The sequence below is a fragment of the Macaca mulatta genome, chromosome 7 (assembly GCF_049350105.2).
Source record: "Macaca mulatta isolate MMU2019108-1 chromosome 7, T2T-MMU8v2.0, whole genome shotgun sequence".
Classification (NCBI taxonomy): Eukaryota; Metazoa; Chordata; class Mammalia; order Primates; family Cercopithecidae; genus Macaca; species Macaca mulatta.
Genome location: NC_133412.1, coordinates 27624369 through 27648976, shown reverse-complemented (window position 1 = coordinate 27648976; position 24608 = coordinate 27624369). Strand labels below are relative to the sequence as shown.

The window sequence follows — 24608 nt, the reverse complement described above, 5'->3', positions numbered from 1 at the left end:
AAATAACAAATGTATGCTATTTCTTGATTTTTTTCCACATTAGATACCTTTTGACTTTCTACTTATGAAGATGAGGCTTCAGCTGTTTTTCCCTCACCATTTATCTTTTCAATATGATTACACTGAAAATTTTGCTCTACATTACACCCCAGGAACTGTTATTCTTAGCTAATCCACGTCTGTACCACAAAGGAAATGTGCGTGTGTGTGTGTAAAGGGAAAACTATACAAGGGACATGTATACCTTTATGGTATAGTTTTTTTTTCCCTTCTGAAAAATAGTCTAGTTTTTTCTTTTCTTAGTCTTCTTGTATCCGTCATTAACCCATCCCAAACTCTCCACTGGCATTCATTCTCTTCTTGGGAGACTTACCAGCCTGTCTTTTCCTTGGAGACCTCCTTCCTGGAATTGTGTTCTCTGGCTCCCATCTGGGTTTGCTTTCTATGCCTGTGTCACAGTTGTTGTCTTGGGGTATCCCTTCACCATCATTTTGGGTACTTTCTCCTATTCTGTTTATGTTGGATCCTTTATTTCCCGAAGGCCTTGATTATTCTTTCTGGTTTACTCTTGGTTTTGGTGGAACGTGTCATCTAGTGGTTTTCTGAAAAAGGGGTATATGGGAAATACATATATGGATATAATATTTGAAAATATCATTTAAAAAAAAATAAAGGGGAAAATAACTCCATTAGGTAAAATGGGCATGGGGGAAAAATCCAAATATACCAGAGTTCACGTGATGATTTTTCTGTTCAAAGGAATTACACTGGGAGACACTAAACTTAAATCGTTGGAGGACATGCCCTTTATATCCCAGCAGATTCCCAGTGTTCTCCAACTTAGGACACAGGAAGAATTGAGAATAAGGGTCGGATTTTAAGATCAAAACTAGGGTTCTTTGGTAAATGTTTTTACTTTTCACTTGCTTCCTCTGCAAAATGGAGACAATAGTGATCTTGTTAAGGCACTTTAGATAAAATGAGACAATACAGATAAAGAGCAAGATGCTAGGGACTGTTTTTATTATTATTGAAATTGTTTTCTTATGAGACTGTAGGCAACTAAATTTGGAATATTTTCATACATGTACACATGATTATAATATGCTAAATTTTACTTGGAGTCATATTTTACATACTTTTACTACGAGAAATGCTTTCAATATCTAATGTACATTAAAGACTTTATCACCTTATCTGTAACCTAATTTTGAAAAAATGCTTTTTAATAAAAGTTTTAATATTGCATTAGTAATATATGCTTGCTATAAAAAATGAAAACTTAGAAAAAAGTAGAAAAAAGGGAAAATTCATAATTTCCATTAACATGGTGTATTGTTTCCAAGTTTTTTTTTTTTTTTTAATTGTTTCTTTCTTTTTTCTTTTGAGACGGAGTTTTGCTCTTGTTGCCCAGGCTGGAGTGCAAAGGGGCAATCTCGGCTCACTGCAACCTCCACCTCCCGGGTTCAAGTGATTCTTCTGCCTCAGCCTCCTGAGTGGCTGGGATTACAGGCGTCAGCCACCACACCCAGCTAATTCTTTTCTTAATTATTATTATTTTTAGTAGAGACGGGGTTTCACTGTGTTGGCGAGGCTGGTCTTGAACTCCTTACCTCAGGTGATTCACCTGCCTCGGGCTCCCAAAGTGCTAGGATTACAGGCATGAGCCATCACGCTCGAACCCAAGTGTTTTTCTGTTAAGATCATGGTATATATACAACTTAGAGTCCTGATTCTTAAACTGTTACATACTGTTTGTAAATACTTTCAAATGAATATATATAGTATTATTTTAAAAATATTTTTATCTTTTAGAGATCTGTACTGAAATATTTAGAGATAATATGGTATAATGTCTAACACTTGCTTCAAAAGAGTGGGTGGAGGTGGGAAATGAGTCGGCCATAAATTGATAATATTTAAACTAAATGTTGGCTATGTGGAAGTTTATTATACGACAGTCTACTTTATATATATTAAAAATTTTTCATAATGTAAAATAAATAAATCACTACAGTATTCCATTATGACATATCTTTTTTTTTTTTTTGAGATGGAGTCTTGCTCTGTCACCCAGGCTGGAGTGCCGTGGCGCAATCTTGGCTCACTGCAACCTCCGCCTCCCGGGTTCAAGTGATTCTCCTGCCTCAGCCTCCCAAGAAGCTAGGACTACAGGCGCCCGCCACCATGCCTGGCTAATTTTTTGTATTTTTTTAGTAGAGACAGGGTTTCGCCATGTTAGCCAGGATGGTCTCGATCTCCTGACTTCGTGATCCACCCGCCTTGGCCTCCCAAAGTGCTGGGATTACAGGCGTGAGCCACCGCGCCCAGCCTGACATATCTTAATGTCTTTAATCATTGTTTGTAGTTGTTTTTTTCCTTATTTTAAATAGCATTAGCATTAATATATTTAGGTTTTTGAAAAGTTTCCTTATGATGGTTTTATATGAGTAGAATTATTAGTCAAAGAGTATGAACATTTTAAAGACTTTGGATGTGTGTGTAGGATGTGTGTGTAATACAAAAAGTGGAGAAAATCTTTAGGAGATTTATATTGGATTTATAATTGTACTTATTGAGCATAAGAATTATATAAAAAGTTTATTTTAAAGTTTTAATGTGAGTAAAGGCTTATTAAATATAATAGGTGTAAACATTTTTAAAATTCATACTCTTTTAGAGTGTTAGTAACCACTCACGTGGAACTAGTACTTTATGATTTTATAGAGCTTTCATGTCCAGTAGATGCCATAATCCTCACAACCACTCTATAAGCTGTAAATTACAGAAAAATTCAAAACAAAATACTCTAAGCTTTAACATGTAATTATTGGTAGTAATTCCTGTTACCACTAGATGGCTCTCTTGGCGTGTCCTTTTGAGCAAAAGTAGCTAGTTTGTATAATAGATTTATTATTAACATACATTTTTTTTCTTTTCTTTTTTTTTTTTTTTTTTTTGAGAGGGAGTCTGGCTCTGTTGCCCAGACTGGAGTGCAGTGGTGCAATCTCAGCTCACTGCAGCTTCTGCCTCTCAGGTTCAAGCGATTCTCCTGCCTCAGCCTCCTGAGTAGCTGGGACTGCAGGTGTGTGCCACCACACCAGGCTAATTTTTTGTATTTTTAGTAGAGACGGGGTTTCACCATATTGGCCAGGATGATCTTGATCTCCTGACCTCGTGATCCACCTGCCTCGGCCTCCCAAAGTGCTGGGATTACAGGCGTGAGCCACCACGCCCAGCCTTAACATACATTTTAATTGGAGTAAAGAACTTATTTGCCACACCAAAAAAGCAATATATTTTTGTTGTTAAACTGAATGATTAAAAAAAAACTAGCACTTTATCTCTGATGATTTTTGTTTGTTTGTTTTTGAAGCAATCTTGCTCTGTTGCCCAGGCTGGAGTGCAGTGGAGCAATCTCGGCTCACTACAACCTCTGCCTCACGGGTTCAGGGATTCTCCTGCCTCAGCTAGCTAAGTAGCTGGGACCACACCAGGCTAATTTTTGTGTTTTTTTTAGTAGAGATAGGTGGGGTTTCACCATGTTAGCTAGGCTGGTCTCAAACTCCTGGCCTCAGGTGATCTTCCCTTTTCGGCCTCCCAAAGTGCTAGGATTACAGGCTTGAATCACTGCACCCATCCAGAATTTTAATATATAAATATTGAACTGAGTAAATTAGTGACTTGACCTGGAGCTATGTTCCCCTTGGTCAGTGTAGTTATGTTATTACAATTGAGTTCCTCTAAGGGTCAAAAACTACGATGAGTGTGTGTGGTCCCTGTTAGGTGAGACAGAGTGAAAATGCTACGATTTTGTTGTTTTCATTATTTAAAACTACTAATTATCTTGACAAGAAAATCAGAGCACCTTTGATTTTTGTCTTGCTTGATCTTATGTGTATTTTCTTCCATTTATTTCAATCTTATTAGATCCATTGCCACCTTTTTATAATAAATATTTTATATTGCCCCTTCTGCTAACTTTAAATGAAAATCATCATTGCTGGGTGCAGTGGCTCATGCCTATAGTCCCAGCACTTTGGGAGGCTGCAGTAGGCAGATCGCTTGAGCCCAGGGGTTCAAGGCAAGCCTGAGCAACGTGGCAAAAACTCATCTCTACAAAAAATACAAAAATCAGCCAGGTATGATGGTGCACTCTTGTAGTTGCAGCTACTCGGGAGGCTGAGGCGGGAGGATTGGTTGAGCCTGGGAGGTCGAGTCTGTCGTGAGCTGTGATCTCGCCACTGTACTCCAGCCTGGGCTACAGAGAGAGTCTCTATCTCAAAAGAAAAGAAAGAAAATCATAGTTAATGTTACTGATCTGCATGATTTCAAAAAAGTCATGTTTTGATTATAATATAAAGGATAATTTGAAAAGAAGCAATTTATAATAAAATGTGTATTAAAATATGTAAATACTTGAGCACACTGCATTAGATGTCACAGTGAGTTAGTAAAATGCTTATGCTGGCACATAAAATCACTGTGAATGTGATAGCTGAACAAGCTGATTGATATATGATATTGGTGATGCACATGCCAAAGTGGCATTGACATGATTTTCCAAAATGACAAACAACTCTTAGTAAATTTCTGAACAAAACAAATAGATTTATAGTACGGCTACATTCTAGAATATTTGGAATACATTAACACTGTGGAAAAAATACATTTTGTTTACATGTTAGATTCCAGCCTTAGATATGTTTTCAATGGAATCTTTGAAAATTATCCAGAACATGTGACAATTCTTTGTTCTACAGGACTATTCCCTCCTTTGCTGGACCTCTCGTATCCATGGCGCTTGCCCATTAAATGCTAGCAGAACATCTGCACCTTCAGTCCCCAAAATGCTGCCATAAACATACAAAGGGCTCTCAAGGGGGCAGTGCTGCTGCCAGTGAGAACCACTGATTTCCAAGAATCCATCTCATTAATGTACCATATGGCTGTATTGCTCATGGAAATTTAAAACCAGAGTAACTTAAGTGTATTTGGTCCTAAACTGTGATATGTTTTGAATAATTAGGACAATTGAATAATTATGGACAAAGTTGATTTGTTCAAATGCTTCATGATTTTATTATAATTCATGTAAGCAGATATATGATTGATATTTTAAGTTCCCAACATTCTACATTTTCTTTATTTTTTTCCTGCTCATCCCATCTAGTAAGTCAGGAACATAAAACTTTCCTTAATGTTATCATTTGCTTAGTTGACAGTCATACAATGTAATTTGTCCCTTTGAAAAAAACATTTTTAAAATTAGGTAATATAGTAATGTTATAGAAACTTTGTAAAATGAAGACAAAATTTCCCATAATCATTCCATCCTAAACAACTGTTAATATTTTTCAGTGTTTTATACTTTATATGCGTATTTTGACAAAAAAGTTTTATATCTTTTCATGATGTGGCATAAATTTTTTGTTGTTTATATAGCTTCAAAACTATTAGGTTAAATTACTGCATTTTGTTCCTTTCGATTCTACAATTGAATCATTTTCCTACCTTTAGATTGGTCACATTATAAGAATTATTATATATAATATATATGTGTATGCATATATAATCTTTACTGATAGATCTGTTTCAATATATCTTTCCTTTAGAATAGATTCTTAGAAGTGGGGTCACTGGGCTGGGCGCGGTGGCTCAAGCCTGTAATCCCAGCACTTTGGGAAGCCGAGACGGGCGGATCACAAGGTCAGGAGATCGAGACCATCCTGGCTAACACGGTGAAACCCCGTCTCTACTAAAAAATACAAAAACCTAGCCGGGCGAGGTGGCGGGCGTCTGTAGTCCCAGCTACTCGAGAGGCTGAGGCAGGAGAATGGCGTGAACCCGGGAGGCGGAGCTTGCAGTGAGCTGAGATCCGGCCACTGCACTCCAGTCTGGGCGACAAAGCGAGACTCTATCTCAACAAAAAAAAAAAAAAAAAAAAAAAAAAAAAAGAAGTGGGGTCACTTACTGGGTCAATGGACTCAGATATTTTTGTAACTTGTTAAATTTGCCAAGTTGACTAAAAAATAAAGCTGATCCACTTACATTACTATCAGCATATCTGAGTTGTCAATATATCAAAGTATCAGTTTCACCTAATTCTTGGCTGCATCAGTAATTACTTTAAAATTATTTACTTTTTGTTAACCTGATTAGCAGTGACACTGAGCATTTTTTGCCCTTGTGAATTATTTCTATTTTCTTTTCTGTAAAATGTATGGCCTGTCTTTTAACTATTGATGTGTTGGGTCCTTGCTGTTTATTTCCCGCCCCTTTTCATTTTGAGTCAAGTCTTTTAAATAAGTAAAACATGACTGTTTCTTCTAGTCATTTTTGTGGTAAATGTATTTCTTTGCCATTTCTTATTTTATTTTGATTATTTTATTTTAATAGTATAGAAAATACTATGTGTTATCAAAGAAAGAACATAAGCTAGAGGGTCAAAAATCAGGGTTCTGGACAGAGATACTTATAGTACTTGTTATATTTGACAAAGGACTCATATCCAGAACATATGTGAGAATGCTTACAAATCAATAAGAAAAAGACAGACAACCCAGTTTCAAAAAATGGGGAAAAGCCCTAAACTGGCACTTCACAAAAGATACTCAGATATCTAAACCATTTGGCAGTATGTATGCTGAATGAATGCAAACTGATTTTATATTACCTGCGTAAAACCTATTTAAAAATGTTTATTTTTGGAAAGATATATTTCATCGTAAAGCCAAATTTATATCATTCAGAGTATAGGTGCTATATTTGTTAGTGTGACCAGTTCAGATTTTACCGTACTTCTGTAGGAGAGAGGTCAGTTTCTTTTTGCTTTATCTTGCCGTTTAATAGGAAATTATTTTTGCAGGTTTCTTGCCTGTTGAATATGATGTTAATTTTTACTGTCCAGCAGTTACATATTATCTAGGAAAAAATGCCTCATTGGAGATCAGTAATCTCTATAGATCTTAGTGACTTTAAGCAGGATTGAGGAGTATCTTGGCTTTCAGTGACTCCATCAAGGTTATGAGAGAATAGGAGAAAAAAAGGAAAGGAAATCAGAAATGCAAGGATGAAAATGTTGCAAGTATCACAGAGAAGTGTATTAAAAAAAAATCCCATATAAATCCCACAAGTACATGTGGTGGTTTTTCCTATTCTTTACTCCAGAATATAATATAGATTTTTTTTTTTGGAGATGGAATCTCACTCTTATGCCCAGACTGGATTGAATTTTTCGTAGAGACAGGGTTTCACCCTGTTGGCCAGGCTGGTCTCGAACTCCTGACCTCAAGTGATTCGCCCACCTAGGCCTCCCAGAGTGGTGGGATTACAGGTGTGAGCCACTGTGCCTGACCATAATATAGATTATTTTTATCCTTACAAATGAAACAATTCTAAGAAATTCTTTCCTGCCTTGTGATGAAGGCCTGTTTGGGATATGTATATCTCACCTAATTATTGTGCAAGCCTCCAAGTGTTAGTATCTGTCCCTGGTTACCTCTTTTGTGCTTGATTATTCCCATCTTACCTAATTCATTAAAAATTATAGGCATAATTCTGTTTATTTTCATGGACAGCTTTTCTTATAATTACCCCTTTTAGATTTCTTGACAGCCCTTTTAATGATATAGAACATTTCAGTTCTTCCTGGCAGAAATAACTTTTTCAAGCCCCATTTGCCAACTTCCTTCTCACACATACACTCCTTTCTGTTCCTTACTGAGTGCAGGTTGAGTATCCCTTATCTGAAATACTTAGTCCAGAAGTGTTTCAGATTTTGGGTTTTTTCAGATTTTGGAATATTTCCATTAATACTTACTGGTTCAGCATCCCTAATGCAAAAATGCAAAATCTGAAATGCTCCAATGAGCATTCCTTTGATGCTTAAAAAGTTTCAGATTTCAGATTTTTGGATTAGGGATACTCAACCTGTAATAATAGTTCATACGAGGAGAGATACACTGATCAACCTGCCATTACTCTTTATAACTTATTTCCTCTTGACTACTTACCTAACCCTCAGAGTATATACTTTTTTTGAGATAAATTTATACCCCAGGCACATTTTTTCATTGTAAATCTCAGGGGTTCCATATTTCCCTTCCCTACAGGCCTAAAATTCTGCTTTTCCTTATTTACGATACTGTGTAACATAATTGAGTAATCTTCCAGCTGGATAGTCTTTCTGGGTTTGGAAACTTTCTTCTGAGAACTGTCATCCCTTGAATTTCAATGTTTGTGATACATTCAAATCTTAATTTACCTATATTCTACTGTCATAATCTTTTTTTCTGACATGTATTTCAATATTTCTTATTCAAGAAGACACAAATACATACACACCCATGCACACCTTACATCCCAGGCTGGGACATTAGCCTTTTCAGATATATTAAATTCAAGACACAAGATACTCTTTCCTGTTTTTTTTGTTTTTTTTTTTTTGAGACAGAGTTTACTTTGTCGCCCAGGCTAGAGTGCAGTGGTGCGATCTCGGCTCACTGCAACCTCTGCCTCCTGGGTTCAAGTGATTCTTGTGCCTCAGCCTCCTGAGGAGCTGAGACTATAGGTGTGAGCTCCCACACCCAGCCAATTTTTTATTTTTAGTAGAGATAGGGTTTTACCATGTTGTCCAGGCTGGTCTCGAACTCCTGGCCTCAAGTGATCCACCTGCCTCAGCCTCCCAAACTGCTGGGATTACAGGGGTATGTCGTCGTACCTGGCCTCTAGCCTCTAATGAGACAGATAGTCTATTCATAATACTATTACTCTCTTTTTAGTATTTTCATAGAATGTGAATTATTTACTTTCTGCAAGAACTTAAATATACATTGCATGTAGGAGGGCAGAAAATTTGTATTTTAAAATTTTGAACACATTTACTATCGCAAAATAATTTATGGTAAGTTTAGTTTAATTTGCACCAACAACAGATGATAATATCTTGCACTTTATTTACTTTTATGAAAAATTTTATTGCTGCAAACCCTCCAGTGAAAACAATTAGTTGCCAGTTTTAAATTTTAGACCAGTTTGGCTGAGCGTAGTGGCTCATGCCTATAATCCTACCACTTTGGGAGACCAAAGCCGGCAGATCATTTGAGGTCAGGAGTTTGAGACCAGCCTGGCTAACATGGTGAAACCCTGTCTCTATTGAAAATAGAAAAATTAGCTGGGTGTGGTGGTGCATGCCTGTAGTCCAAGCTACTTGGGAGGCTGAGGCAGGAGAATCGCTTGAACCCAGGAGGCGGAGGTTGCAGTGAGCCAACACCGTGCCATTGCACTCCAGCCTGGGTGACAGGCCGAGACTCTGTCTCAAAAATAAATAAATAAATAAATAAATAAATAAATAAATAAAAATTTAGACCAGCTTTTCTCTGCTACTTACCTCTTCTTTTACCAGATGTATTTGGAGAATTTAAACTACTTTTATTCTAAGTAAAAACTTAATGAGAAAGAAAAATGGATTCTAAAATCCAATATAAATTGCTTTTGTATGATCTGTAATTTTGTATTAACCATGGCACACTCTTTTGAAGGGATAATTGAGAATTGACTTATTAATAAAGACAGGGAGGGAAAATGTCATGTCATAATGTATAAATGGAGATTTTGATGTTCAGTTCATCTATGTTTTGTTTAGATGTCCCTGGTAGATTTGGGAAAGAAGCTTTTAGAAGCGGCACGAGCAGGTCAAGATGATGAAGTTCGTATTTTGATGGCAAATGGAGCTCCTTTTACTACAGACTGGGTAAAGAATGATTTTAATGTTGTGTGTTTTTTTTCTTCTCATTTTTGAGTTTTTGCAGAGAAAAATGTAGTCAGGATTGTGTTTATAAGTGATAAAAAAATTTTTTTTTTGCAAATTCGTTTATTATTTTAGAATTATAACTGTCCTAAAAGAAGTGTTTTATATTATTTTCCTTGATACTGGATAACCTTATCCAAATATTTCATCCACAAAGATTTTTTTCTTTCAAACTTTGGAGTGCATTAATGTGGCATGAATATAAACATGTGTCTGCTTGGGATTTAATTTAAAGGCCTTATAAATAGCACAGTAGAATTTATAATTCAGAAAGATACTGATAAAGATTGGCGTTAGTGTTACAGTCACTCCTAAAGAAAAACAAGTTTATGTTTCAATTAGTACTTGTAAAACTATTGCGAACATGATCAAAGAGGAAGAAAGGAATGGGAATGAGATCTTGACAACTATAGAAAGAAGGCAGTTGTGGGGAGGGCAAAAAAAATAACTCTTTAATTCTGGGGGCAAATAAAAAAGCATTGTATTGGGGATATGGAATACTAGGAATCTGAATTAACCCTCCCATTGGTAACAACTAAAAATTCCAGATTATTGGTTTTGTTGTTTTCGCCTTCCTTTCTCTTGTTATTTTTACATTTTTCATGAAAAACAAAAAATTTTTTATTATAGAAAATTTCAAATATGTATCAATCCCTGTAATACTCTTTACCCAACTTCAAAAATTATCAAATCATGATAAATCTTGTTTCCTCTATAACTCTGTCTACTGTATTATTTTTTGTTCTGTGTTATTTTAAAGCAAATTCCAGGGACCATATCATTTTGTCCATAAATATTTCAACTTGTATCTTTAAAGAATAAAGACTTTTTGATTAAATATGTTAAAGAAAATCTTCTTAAGTACACTGCTGAGTTAGAAAGAAAGAGCTAATCAACCTGAAAAACCAAGTGAAGGCTAAAACCCAGAGAAATTTTACCTAGAGAACATTAGGTGAACTCACACTTGTCTGGTGGGTTTTCTACCTCACTGACTTGGGGTACTAAAGATAAAGACCTGAGACTGTTCATGGAGAGAAGTCTGATAGGAGATCTCTTGTCATAAATTCTGGAATTCCAAAGAGCTGCACCTTCAGTGTAAGGTTAAGCAGGAATACCCTGTCTCTCCTCCTATCTGCTCCTGCCCTCGTCCCTGTTGCCATGATGCTGCAAAGATAATAAGCTGATGTGAACCAAGACATCAAATGGAGAGAGGAAAAAAATCTGATGGTGAGAATTCGGAATCACAAGGCATCCTTTGTACACACTTGCAGCCTGAACTCATAAATACTTGTGTAGTCTAAAAAACTGTAAGCTGAGAAATGAGTTTGAAGTGATCTTTGGACTAGGGATTACCCCAGGTTCCTGACAGAAGCAGATGAGTATCCTCTCTGGAGGAACCTGGCTTCATCCCAGGCTTCATATCCACAAATGAAATTCAAAGGAAAGTGAGCAGTCAGAAATAACTAAACACATGGACACATGCCAGTTTGAACAGTAACCTGCTAAAACAACTGTCAACAGAAGCAGACCTGTAAGGACTTGAGATAAAATTTTAGTAACAGATTAGAAACTGCTAAAGAGAAAATTAGTAAACTGAAAGGTATGAAAAAAGATGATCCAGACTATATCACAGATAAAAATAGATAGAAAATGTAAAAGAGATGTTAGGAATCATGAAGGATCATGTGAGAAAGTCTAATATCTGATCATAGATCCACAAAAAGAGCAAAAATAGGGATGAAATAATTCAAAGAGGTAATTGCTGATAATCTTCCAGAACTGATGAAAGATGGCAGCCCACAGATTTGAGTAGCCTAAGAAATCTCCAGCAGAATCAATTTAAAAACTAATCCATATCTAGATACATCATAGTGATGTTGTAGTACCTCAAGACAAAAAGATCTTTTTTTTTTTTTTTTTTTTTTGAGATGGAGTCTCGTACTGTTGCCTGGGCTGGAGTGAAGTGGTACAATCTTGGCTAACTGCAACCTCTACCTCCCGGGTTGAAGTGATTCTCCTGCCTCAGCCTCCCAAGTAGCTGGAATTACAGGCACCTGCCACCATGCCTGGCTAATTTTTTGTATTTTTAGTAGAGTTGGGGTTTCAATATGTTGGCCAGCTGGTCTTGAACTCCTGACCCTGTGATCCACCTGCCTCGGCCTCCCAAAGCCAAAAAGATCTTAAGAAGGATTAGTATCCATAATACATAAGGAATTTCCATGGGTTAGCAATAAAAAGACAAGGCCATAGAAGACTGACTTTATATGGTACTTTATCAAGGAGAAAGTTTGATTAATAAACATGAAAAGATACTCAACTACATTAAGATTGAGGCAAATGCAGAGGAAAATCATGAAAAACTATTATATATCCACAAGATTAGCAAAAACAGTTGATCAGTACCAAGGCTTGGTGAGGAGATGGTGGGAACTCTCACATATTTTTGGTGGAAGTGTGGAATTGGTATAATCGTTTTGGAAGACAGTTTGGCAGCACATAGTAAATTTGAAGATGTACATACTGTATGATGTAGCAGTTGGGCTTCTAAGACTATTCCCAAGAGAAATGTGTTCATGTGCCTGAAACATATACAAGACTTCTGTATTTAGCAGCAACATTATTCATAATAACACAAAACTGGAAACAACCCGAATATTCATCAATACTGGTTAAATTAATTGTGGCTTACTCATTCAATGGAATATTATAGAACACAGAAAATTAGCAAGCTATACTTACATTTATTAACATGGTGAATCTCATGAATATAATATCGAGCAAAAGAAGGCAAGTCACAGAGAAATACATGCAGTATAATTCTGGAGGCTGAGATGGAAGATCGCTTGAGCCCAGGAGTTAGAGGTTACAGTGAGCTACGATTGCTCCACTGCACTCTAGCCTGGGCGACAGAGCAAGAACCTGTCTCTAAAAAAATGAATTTAAAAAAACCCCCAAAAGCTACAAAAACTACATGGCCAGGTGTGGTGGCTCATATCCATAATCCCAGCACTTTGGGAGGCTGAGGGAGGAGGATCGCTTGAGCTCAGGAGTTTGAAGATACGGTGAGCTGTGATCACCCCACTATACTCCAGCCTGAGTGACAGAGTGAGACCCTGTCTCAGAAAACAAAACAAAACAAAAAAACCTGCATATATGTGTATATGTTTTGCATCAATAACCAAGAAGGGAAAGTCTCAGAAGACAAAAATAAAAAAGTAGATCCTAATGTCAAACTGAGCAAAGCTCCTGGTTGCTAAATTGGCTGTTGAGATATTTTCATTAAATACTGACATTTAAGAGTATAGAAAAGGTTAGATAAAGAAAAAGTGACAAAGCATGGAGAAAGAAAGGATTGTTTAAGGAATTTATTTGATCTGCTGAGATGACCTTCGCTTGAAAATGTAAGGTTTAGCTAAGTTCGTTGGTGTGTGCCTGTAGTCCCAGCTACTCTGGAGGCTGAGGTGGGCAGATTGCTTGAGCCCAGCAGTTCAGAGCTGTAGTGTGTGATAATTGTACCTGTGAATAGCCATTGCACCCCAGCCTGGGCAACACAGTGAGGCCCTGTCTCTAATTAAGCAAACAACAATCAATCAAACAAACAAACAAATAAACAAAAAATATATATATAGAGAGAGAGATAGGACTAAGGACTTTTATACATATATCCCACTTAATCTCTTCATAACATAGTGAACTTTTTTTTTTTGAGATGGAGTCTCGCTCTGTTGCCCAGGCTGGAGTGCAGTGGCGCAATCTTGGCTCACTGCAACCTCTGCCTCCCGGGTTCAAGTGGTTCTCCTGCCTCAGCCTCCTGAGTAGCTGGGATTACAGGCACATGCTACCATGCCCGGCTAATTTCTGTGGTTTTAGCAGAGATGGCGTTTCACCATGTTGGCCGGGCTGGTCTTGAACTCCTGACCTCAAGTGATCCATCTGCCTTGGCCTCCCAAAGTACTGGGATTACAGGTGTGAGCCACCACGTCTGGCCACTGTCTCTTAATTTCTAATGAAATTAATTTTGTTCAGGCAGTTTATCTGATAAAAAATAATGAAGAAAGAAAATTTGAATTAAAGGAAATACTGGATTTTTTTCTTCATTGAGAGTGGGAATTCTTCAAGGCATCTATGAAGAGGATGTGATAAGCATGAATCTAGTCATTTCTTTTGAGTTTTGAGTTACTATGTAAACAGATAATGTAAAGAAAATCTTTACTATATAAACAGAAGTGTACTAACAATACTGTAAATGTGGATTTTTTTTTTTCTATGGTACAGTTGGGAACTTCTCCACTTCATCTAGCAGCACAGTATGGTCATTATTCCACCACAGAGGTACTGCTCCGAGCTGGTGTAAGCAGAGATGCCAGAACCAAAGTGGACCGAACACCATTACATATGGCAGCTTCTGAGGGCCATGCCAGCATAGTAGAGGTTTTACTTAAGGTATGTGTTCTCTTTTTGCACTTTGCTTTTAAAAGGCTTTAGAGTTTTATAAGAAGGAGAGGGAACTAGTTTTTGTTAAATGCGTACTTAGTATTTTATCTATAGTATTTCATTTTTTGTGTGTATAAGCCCATTAAATGAAAATTATCTTACAGCTTTCATTTCATGAGGGACAAAACTTTCTTTAGGTATATTCTTAGTTAAGTCAACTAATTTATTTCTTGGACCTTGGTCTATCTTATGGTGAGGGACTACAGCGTTTTTTTCTTTTTTCTTTTTGAGACGGAGTCTCTCTCTGTCACCCAGGCTGGAGTGCAGTGGCACCATCTCGGCTCACTGCAACCTCCACCTCCCGGGTTCAAACGATTCTCCTGCCTCAGCCTCCTGAGTAGCTGGGACTACAGGCACCCACCACCACGCCCAGCTAATTTTTGTATTTTTAGTAGAGATGGGATTTCACCATATTGGCCAGACTGGTCTCGAACTCCTGACCTTGTAGAAAATTTTGAAACATAGAGTGATAGATGTTCTGCTTGATCCTTCTTATTCTGGCCTCTAGATCAGCCTATCAAAAAGAAATACAGTGGAAGCCATAAATGCAAATCACGTATACTGTAATTCTAAATATTCCAGTAGCTACATTTAAAAAGTAATTCTAATTTTATATTTTATTTAACCCAATATATACAAAGATTATCATTTCAACATGAAATCAGTATAAAAATTATTATTATTATTATTATTTTTCTGAGATGGAGTCTAGCTTTGTTGCCCAGGCTGGAGTGCAGTGGCACGATCTTGGCTCATAGCAACTTCCGCCTCCCAGTTTCAAGCAATTCTCCTGCCTCAGTCTCCTGAGTAGCTAGGATTACAGGTGCCCGCTAACCCGCCTGGCTAATTTTTGTATTTTTCGTAGAGATGGAGTTTCACCATGTTGGTCAGGTTGGTCTCTAACTCCTGACCTCAAGTGATCTGCCTGCCTCGGCCTCCCAAAGTGCTGGGATTATAGGGGTGAGCCACCACGCCCAGTCCAGTACAAAAATTATTAATGAGATGTATTACATTCTATTTTTTTGGTATGTTTTTCAATTTCAATGTGTGTGTTTTTTTTTTTTTTGGATAAAGTTTTGCTCTTGTTGCCCAGGCTGGAGTGCAGTGGTGTGATCTTGGCTCACCGAAACCTCTGCCTGCCAGGTTCAAGTGATTCTCTTGCCTCAGCCTCCCGAGTAGCTGGGATTACAGGCGTGCACCACCAGGCCCCGCTAATTTTTTGTATTTTTAGTAGAGACAGGGTTGCTCCATGTTGGTCAGGCTGGTCTTGAACTCCCGACCTAAGGTGATCTGCCCGCCTTGGCCTCCCAAAGTGCTGAGATTACAGGCATGAGCCACTGCACCTGGCCTCAGTGTGTGTTTATACATATAGCACATCTCTATTCTGGCTAGCAGCATTTCAAATGCTCAAAAACTACATGTGTCTATTGACTGTCATATTGGACACTATATCTCTAGTTAGCTTACTTTCAGTTATTTATGGTGCACTGGTTTTCTTTTTATAATTTTTTTATTTTTATTTTTTCTGGGTTACAGTGGTTTTGAAAGCAAAAGATTTTTTTTTGTGGAAATGAGGAACCAAGGGACCAGCTGCTATACAAACATTAAATAAGCTTTTAGAGGAATGCTTATAGTTTCCTTCATTTCTTATGCCATTCTAGCTCTTTATGCCCATAGCTGGGTGACTGAAAAAATAATTGCCTCATTCCTAAGAAATTAGAAGGAAAACAGGAAATTCAGCATGAGAGAAAAATGATTAAGTTGACAGATTAAGTGGTGATTGTAAGTGACAGATTAAGTGGTGATTGCTGGGACATGTGTATGTGTGTGTGTGTGTGTATATATATATATATATATATTTTTTTTTATTTTCTTTTTCTTTTTTCTGAGAAAGGCTCTCACTCTGTCACCCAGGTTGGAGTGCAGTGGTGCAATCTTGGCTCATTGCAACCTCTGCCTCCCAGGCTCGAGCAATCCTCCCAACTCAGCCTCCTGAGTAGCTGGGATCACAGCTGTGTGCCACCACACCCAGCTAATTTTTTGTATTTATTTATTTATTTATTTATTTATTTATTTGAGATAGCATCTCGCTCTGTTGCCCAGGCTGGAGTGCGGTGGCATGATCTTGGCTCATTGCAACCTCTGCCTCCTGGGTTCCAGTGATTCTCCTGTGTCAGTCTCCCATGTAGCTGGCATTACAGGTGTGTGCCTCTGTGCCTGGCTAATTTTTATATTTTTAGTAGAGATGGCGTTTCACCATGTTGGCCAGGCTGGTCTCGAACTCCTAACCTCAAGTTATCTGCCTGCCTTAGCCTCCCAAAGTGCTGGGATTACAGATGTTAGCTACCATGTCTGGCCCTTAATTTTTTGTGTTTTTTTGTATTGTAGAGATGGGGTTTTGCCATGTTGCCCAGGCTGGTTTCAAACCCCTGAGCTCAGCCGATCCAACCGCCTCGGCCTCCCAAAGTGTTGGGATTACAGGTGTGAGCCACTGTACCTGGCCTGGAACATGTATTTAACATATACAAATAAAGAATTGATTATGTTATTTGTTCTTACTTTAAAGCACAGACTAATAATTTCATATCAGGAATTTTTAATATAATATTTCATATGTTAGTAATCTCTTTGAAATATTTTTGTAGCATGGTGCTGATGTCAATGCAAAGGACATGTTAAAGATGACAGCTCTCCATTGGGCCACAGAACACAATCATCAAGAGGTGGTGGAACTTTTAATCAAATATGGTGCTGATGTACACACGCAAAGTAAATTTTGTAAAACTGCATTTGATATTTCAATAGACAATGGAAATGAAGATTTAGCAGAGATATTACAGGTAACTTTTGACTTTTAATTTAAGAACATAAAGAAAAAGAATTATCAGTAGAGGGATCTCTTATATTGTGGATGATTTAAACTATTTCGTTTGTAGCCTTTCATTTTAGGCTTAGTTATTTTGGATAGGCCTTTTTCTCTTTCACTTCCTCTTTGTTTATTACTATTCATTTTCTTGATTATAAGGCCAGTCTTTTCATTAACGTTAGATAAGGTGATGACTTTCTGATTTTTAAGTTTCTAAATTTCCCTTTAGACTTTTTTTTTTTTGAGCCAGAGTCTTGCTCTGTCACCCAGGCTGGAGTGTAGTGGTGCGATCTTGGCTCACTGCAACCTTTGCCTCCTGGGTTCAAGCAATTCTTCTGCCTCAGCCTCCTGAGTAGCTGAGACTACAGGTGCATGCTGCCACGCCCGGCTAATTTTTTTGTATTTTTAGTAGAGGTGGTGTTTCACCATGTTGCCCAGGCTGGTGTCGAACTCCTGAGCTCAGGTGATCTGCCTGCCTCGGCCTCCCAAAGTGCAGGGATTACAGGTGTGAGCCACTGCGCCTGGCCCTAGACATTTTATTCTATTATTTTTGTTGCATTTTGATACTATATGATTTTTCCAGGTCTACTATAAATGACTTTATAAAAATTAAAAAATGTATATATTAGCAACCGTAATAACATCCCTTGAGTGAGTGGTGCAGTTTGATTTGTTTCTTTTATTTTTCAACATCCTCAAAAAGATCTGCTGTTTTTGGCTTTTGGGAAGATTTTTCTAGTAACTAACATTACTTCTCTTATTTTCAGCCATATGACATAATATAAATTATCTTCTTTAATTAATGCCTCTTCTTGCCTGTTTGTTCCTGATCCCAGCAGTAGAACTCTTCTTTTCTAAGACTGTCTAACTCCTTTGAGCTTTCACTAGTTACTTAAAAGATGTTTTATGTTCAGGAAAATGAATTCTACCATGCCTCTTTCCATTCCTTTTACTCTTAGGAGTGCAGTTTGGGGGTTGAAGATGGGGAACGATTAATTGAGAAGGACATGCTTTATATATGTGGTATTATGTATTGCCAAATATAGAAGAAATAATTAAATTTCTATAGCTACAGAAATATTTTTTGTTTGTTTGTTTTGTTTTGGTTTTGTTTTTTTTTTTTTTTTGAGACGGAGTCTCTGCCGCCCGGGCTGGAGTGCAGTGGCCGGATCTCAGCTCACTGCAAGCTCCGCCTCCCGGGTTCACGCCATTCTCCTGCCTCAGCCTCCCGAGTAGCTGGGACTACAGGCGCCCGCCACCGCGCCCGGCTAGTTTTTTGTGTTTTTTAGTAGAGACGGGGTTTCACTGTGTTAGCCAGGATGGTCTCGATCTCCTGACCTCGTGATCCGCCTGTCTCGGCCTCCCAAAGTGCTGGGATTACAGGCTTGAGCCACCGCGCCCGGCCTGGTTTTGGTTTTTTTAAGATGGGGGTCTCACTATGTTGCCCATGCTGGTCTCAAATTCCTGGGCTTAAGCACTTCTCCTGCCTCCGCCTCCTGAATAGCTGGGATTACAGGCACCTGCCACCTCAACCGGCTTGATGTCCAGTTGTTCTTTGTTCTGTTAAAAACCTTTTAGATACTCATTTCTCCTCTCCCAGGATTTTGCTGCTTTACCTAGGAGGGGGACTCGGGATATAAATATATACCCATAGTGTGCCCCTACACTGTCAGGGGACCTTAGACATATATTTCCACTTGTACTATGTGATTATTCTTTGAGAATATTCCTTTACATGTGTGTTTGTATTATATGGAGAATTTGTGCTATATGTTCTGGTTATAATTCTGAAAACACTGTGGTCATTTTTTCCCTAGATTGCTATGCAGAACCAAATCAACACAAACCCAGAGAGTCCTGACACTGTGACAATACATGCTGCAACACCACAGTTTATCATTGGACCTGGAGGGGTGGTGAACCTAACAGGTCTGGTATCTTCAGAAAATTCATCCAAGGCAACAGGTATTGAGATGCATATAGGATAGGCTTTGGGATTTTATGCTTTAGTAGGTATTCATCATTTTAAGAAAGGACTGTTGGAGAACAAGGGTAAGATTCTATCAGCCACCTTGGTTTTCTTTGGCATAACTGGCAAAAAAAATTTTATGAGACAAAACAATCTGAAGAAAGGTGATACTGCAAAATTTACTGCAGTATTACCTTTCAAAAGCTAATGCTATCCAAGCTTTGTTTAAGAGTCAAATAAGGTAAATAGAGTATCAGAAATATGCATTGGATTAAGCTCCTTAGAAATTCAAATCTATTTTCTTTTTTCTTACAGATGAAACGGGTGTATCTGCTGTTCAGTTTGGAAACTCTTCTACATCAGTATTAGCTACATTAGCTGCCTTAGCTGAAGCATCTGCTCCATTGTCCAATTCTTCAGAAACTCCAGGTTAGAAAAGCACGTCTAATGTGTACATTAAAATTGCAGATTCAGGCTGGGTGCAGTGGCTCACACCTGTAATCCTGGCACTTTGGGAGGGTGAGGCGGTGGATTGCCTGAGGTCAGGAGTTTGAGACCAGCCTGGGCAACATAGTGAAACCTGTCTCTACTAAAAACACAAAAAATTAGCCAGGCGTGGTGGCACATGCCTGTAATCCCAGCTACTCGGGAGGCTGAGGCAGGAGGATTGCTTGAACCCAGGAGGTGAAGGCTGCAGTGAGCTGAGTTTGCGCCACTGCACTCCAGCCTGGGTAACAGAGCAAGACTCTGTCTCAAAAAAAAAAAAAAAAAAGAAAACAAAAAAACAGTTGGAGATTCAAATATTTACAAAGGCCAGGAAGACAATAAAAGGCTAAGGTGTGCAGGATTGAGATTACGCCCGGCTGAAGAGTGGGGCAAGGGCAGGGAGTCATCTGTGACTGAGCTCTAACTGATTATAGTCATCAGCCCAGTATTCCCAAATTCTGTTTTTTAATAGGAAGGTATGAATCTGGATTTTGAAAGAACATTAAATCTTGGTAACTAATTGAAAAACAAAACAAAACTTTTGTGGCTCATAGAAAAAAATGTCCCTGTATCTAAGTTGGCCCTTGATTTACTAGTTTGTGACTTTTTGTTTAAACAACTTACTTTGGCTGGGCATGGTAGCTCACACCTGTAATCCTAGCACTTTGAGAGGCCGAGATAGGTGGATTCCTTGAGCCCGGAACCCTGGGCAACATGCTGAAAGCCCATCTCTACCAAAAAATATAAAAAATTAGTCAGGTGTGGTGGTTGGTGCCTGTGGTCCAGCTGCTCAGGAGGCTGAGGTCAGAGGATCGCTTGAACCTGGGAGTTCAAGACCAGCCTGGCCAACATGTTTCTGAAACCCCGTCTCTACTAAAAATACAAAAATTAGCTGGATGTGGTGGTGTGCCCCTGTAATCCCAGCTACTGGGGAGGCTGAGAATGGCTTGAACCCAGGAGGCAGAGGTTGCAGTGAGCTGAGATTGTGCCACTGCATCCCAGCCTGGGTGACAGAGCAAGACTCTATCTCAAAAAAAAAAAAAAAAAAAAAAAAAAGTAATGGGTGGGCATAGTGGCTCACATCTATAATCCCAGCACTTTGGGAGGCTGAGATGGGTGGATCACGTGAGGTCAGGAGTTCAAGACAAGCCTGGCCAACATGATGAAACTCCATCTCTACTAAAAATACAAAAATTAGCCGGATGTGGTGGCATGTGCCTGTAATCCCAGCTACTCAGGAGGCTGAGACAGGAGAATCGCTTGAACCTTGGAGGTGGAGATTGCAGTGAGCCAAGATTGTACCACTGTGCTCCAACCTGGGTAACACAGGGAGACTCTGTCTCAAAAAAATAAATAAATAAAATAAAAAATAAATAAAAGTTTAAGTATGTTATCACCAGAGTAAACAATTCAAAGCTCAATTTGCACATACTCAGGCAAAGCTAAATCTGCCACAAATTATTTCTCTGACTTCTGGCTATCCAGTTTCTTTAAAATCAATTATCAGACTCATCCTGATTCTCGAAATGTTTATATATATCTTTTCAAGGGCTTGTTAGAATCTGGAAAATACAGTAGTGGTACCTCCATTTTATATATAATGAAACCGGTTTGTGGAAGTTGAATAATTTTATCAAAGGGCATGTGGCTATTAAGTAGAGAAAGGAGGATTATGCTCAAAGTCTGACTGATTCCCAAGGTATGTGTCTGTGACCACTATCATGTACCATCTGTCTTATGCAGCTTATTCACATGGTCTGTGGGCTCTTTTAGAATGTTTATAATTTGGTTTGTGATATTTGAATTACACAATATTGAATTATTTGTGTAATTTTCATTTTACCTTATTTCAAGCAAAAGCGTCACTATTACTTTTGGGATGTATCTGTTTCTGTAGCTTTTTCTAGTAATAGGTAGTCTGTTGAAATAAGTGTTCTGGTACTTTCTTGCCCTTTTAAAATGATGTTGGCCAAAATATAGTGTAAGCTCCATCAGTACACTGATTGTTACTGCTCATACTCTTTTCTTTTACTAGCTAAGTGGTACAATAAACATTTTTCCTGGGTAGAAAACAGCCAGAATGTAGCAGCAGATGGACTGTATTTTAAATGGAAACTAGCTGGTTGGCATGGTCCTATATATAAAGAGAAGGCAATTGTGGTAGTCCAGGGTACCATGCCATTTCACTCAGGAATTATGGCTTTAGATAGCACCTTCATGTCTCTTCATTTTGGAATGACTTGCAAAATGGAAATGATTTCCATTTGGAAGTCAGTGGAATTAACTTTCCATTAGAAAATGGAAATGACGTTAGTACCATTTTTGACATATACCACACATATTAATGGTAGTCCCATTAATATCCATTAATAGTCCCATTAATAGTCCCTTAGAATGTCTATTATAATATTTTCATTGAGAAACCAAATGATACCTCTGTCTTTTCTTGATGTTCTAGCAAATATAACAGCAGGTTGTCAGTGCTGGATGATTAAAATAGCTCATTGAATTACTATTGTTGTTCAGTGGAAAGAGATTACTTTTATCTGGAGTTGGGGGTGGGTGTGGTGGAGGGGAATGTGTTGAGTTGTGCTCTAAAGAATGGGTAAGATTTAGATAGATTGGAACTAATTCCAACTCATACCATTTTGTGTGATTTTCATTTTGAAAGTCATTCCAAAATGAATAGACAGAAAAGTGAAAGCTTTTTTTGGGGGGGGAATTTTGGATATATATTTTCTTATGAGGAAAACCACCACCATGTTGTACATTATTTATTAGTATACAGAAGCAATCACATTTTCCTGTCTTTCTACTAAGGCTTACAGGCCACTCTAGTGGATCATGGAATCTTCCTAGAGGAAGAAACATTTAAACTGAAAATTAAAGTAGGCATTAGTCAGGGAAAAGTTTGGGGAAGAACATTTTAGCAAGAGGGACATGTGAAGCTTTTGAGACAGGAAAGAACTTGACTTTTTAGGGGACCCGGAGGCCAGTGCGGCTAAACCCAGTAAGTGGAAGAGTCACTCAAGGTGACTGAAGGTGAGATTATATAGGACTTTAAAAATGATCCTTTGGCAGGTTTAGAAGAATGCTTTGGAAGGGAGTTTTGTTTGGAGTCTAATGCAGTCAACCAGGGAAGAGTTATCATAGTGATAGCGTGAATGAAGATTTGACAGAGACAGTGAGTGAATAGATTAGAGGGTTATTTGGGATGTAGAATTAGAAGCTGTGATTGGTTAAGATGGAGGCCTTACATCTGTAGTGTAGTTATCTGGCTCTTTAAAAATATTTTTTCATACATCTCTTATTTCGTAGCCCTAGCCTGTAGTCCTATAGCAACTTTTCTTTGCTTAGCTTTATTCTTCCTTGTGGTCTAATTATACAATACCTTGATTAAATACACATCTGTGATTACCCTTCTTTTTTGTCTTTAGAGCAACTTCTGGTAATTACTAATAAAGTGGTTTTTCCAAAGGTGTAATGCATCTGGTGCCTTTAAAATTTCCCTCCTTTCTTATGTGTCAAAATAGGGGTTCAAAAAAGAAAAACAATAAAAATAAAAAGTTCCGTCCATTCTTCCTAAAAGTGAAATTTGAACCAGATATGTTTTGCAGATTGTTTTTTGGTCTGTATAAAAAATAGGGTAATACAACTCAGTTGGCTTTAAGGGATACATACTGGGCCTCATGAGGTTGTTTCGTTTTTGCTTTTTTGTTTTTAATTTCAGGTTAAACTGCTGCCATAATAACTTTGAAAAGTTTTTTTTTTCTTCAGTGAACATAGTTTCTACTTTATTTATTTTTATTTTTATTTTATTTTATTTTATTTTATTTATTTTTGAGATGGAGTCTCGCTCTGTCGCCCAGGCTGGATTGCAGTGGCGTGATCTTGGCTCGCTGCAAGCTCCGCCTCCTCCTAGGTTTGCACCATTCTCCTGCCTCAGCTTTCCGAGTAGCTGGGATTACAGGCGTGCGCCATCACGCCCAGCTAATTTTTGTATTTTTAGTAGAGATGGGGTTTCACCATCTTGGCCAGGATGGTCTCGATCTCTTGACCTCATGATCCACCCGCCTTGGCCTCCCAAAGTGCTGAGATTACAGGCATGAGCCACTGCGCCCGGCCCATAGTTTCTATTTTATTATTTAAATGTTTCTATGTAGAATTTTCAGTCTTTTAGGGCATTTCAAAGACAGTGTTCTTCCCTGTCTTATTTCATTTTTATGGCATCCAAATTCAGAATTCTTGTTGAACAAGAGATCTCAGATGTCTTCAAAGGCGCTGCAGATTATCTAGGCTTTCTTTAAATATTACAACTTGACTTTTGAATTAGATCAGTGAATATTTATGTTATAGTTTTTTTTTTAATCCAGGGAGCTTTATGTTTTGGAATATAAATATATTTTTAAAAATCAATAATCTTGTAAGAGTTTTTAGGCTTTCTCTTTTATTCTTACATGTTTCAACATTTTACTGTTAGATTGTTCTTAAAGCTTCTGGGGGGCACTTTGTCTTACATAATTGGTTTCCTTTTAATTTTTTCTTAAATATCTTACCATAGCACAACTTAAAAAGAAAGCTTGTTAGATGAAAGGCAAGAACTCTTTTATTTTAATAATAGTCATTGCAAATAGTGCAAAGATGAAAGTTCTTGAATTGTGCCTTGTGTGTGATCTTAGAAATTTCTTACATATGATTAAGCTTTAAAATATTTACTAACTGTAGTTAGTATTCAACTCAAGTGAACATTTCTTTTTCATATGGATAGTTTTTTGAAAAAATCAAAGCAATACTTAATGTGTTTGAAAATCCTACTAGTAGTTCTTTTGACTATATTACTATTTTATGTCCTACTTTTCATTTTATAATTATCTTCCTGAAATTTTCTTAAGTGCTTGGTGATAAAACCTAATCATAGTTTAAGGTAAACAAAAATTACAAGAGAGCTCAAAACATAAAGATTGTTTGCATTTTGAGTGTTC

At 37.7% G+C, this 24608-nt stretch overlaps 1 protein-coding gene across 15 annotated transcripts in view; it reads left to right on the top strand.

Annotated features, from left to right (window-relative positions):
- GABPB1 (GA binding protein transcription factor subunit beta 1) overlaps positions 1-24608 on the top strand; it is a 77225-nt gene that overhangs the window by 36416 nt on the left and 16201 nt on the right. For 6 of the 15 annotated variants that reach the window (NM_001194637.2, XM_077938526.1, XM_015142208.3 and 3 more), the window contains 5 exon segments: positions 9647-9754; positions 14087-14254; positions 16951-17145; positions 18989-19100; positions 19456-19569. In NM_001194637.2, the coding sequence (NP_001181566.1) occupies positions 9647-9754; positions 14087-14254; positions 16951-17145; positions 18989-19100; positions 19456-19569 (697 nt within the window). 15 annotated transcript variants of the gene reach the window in all.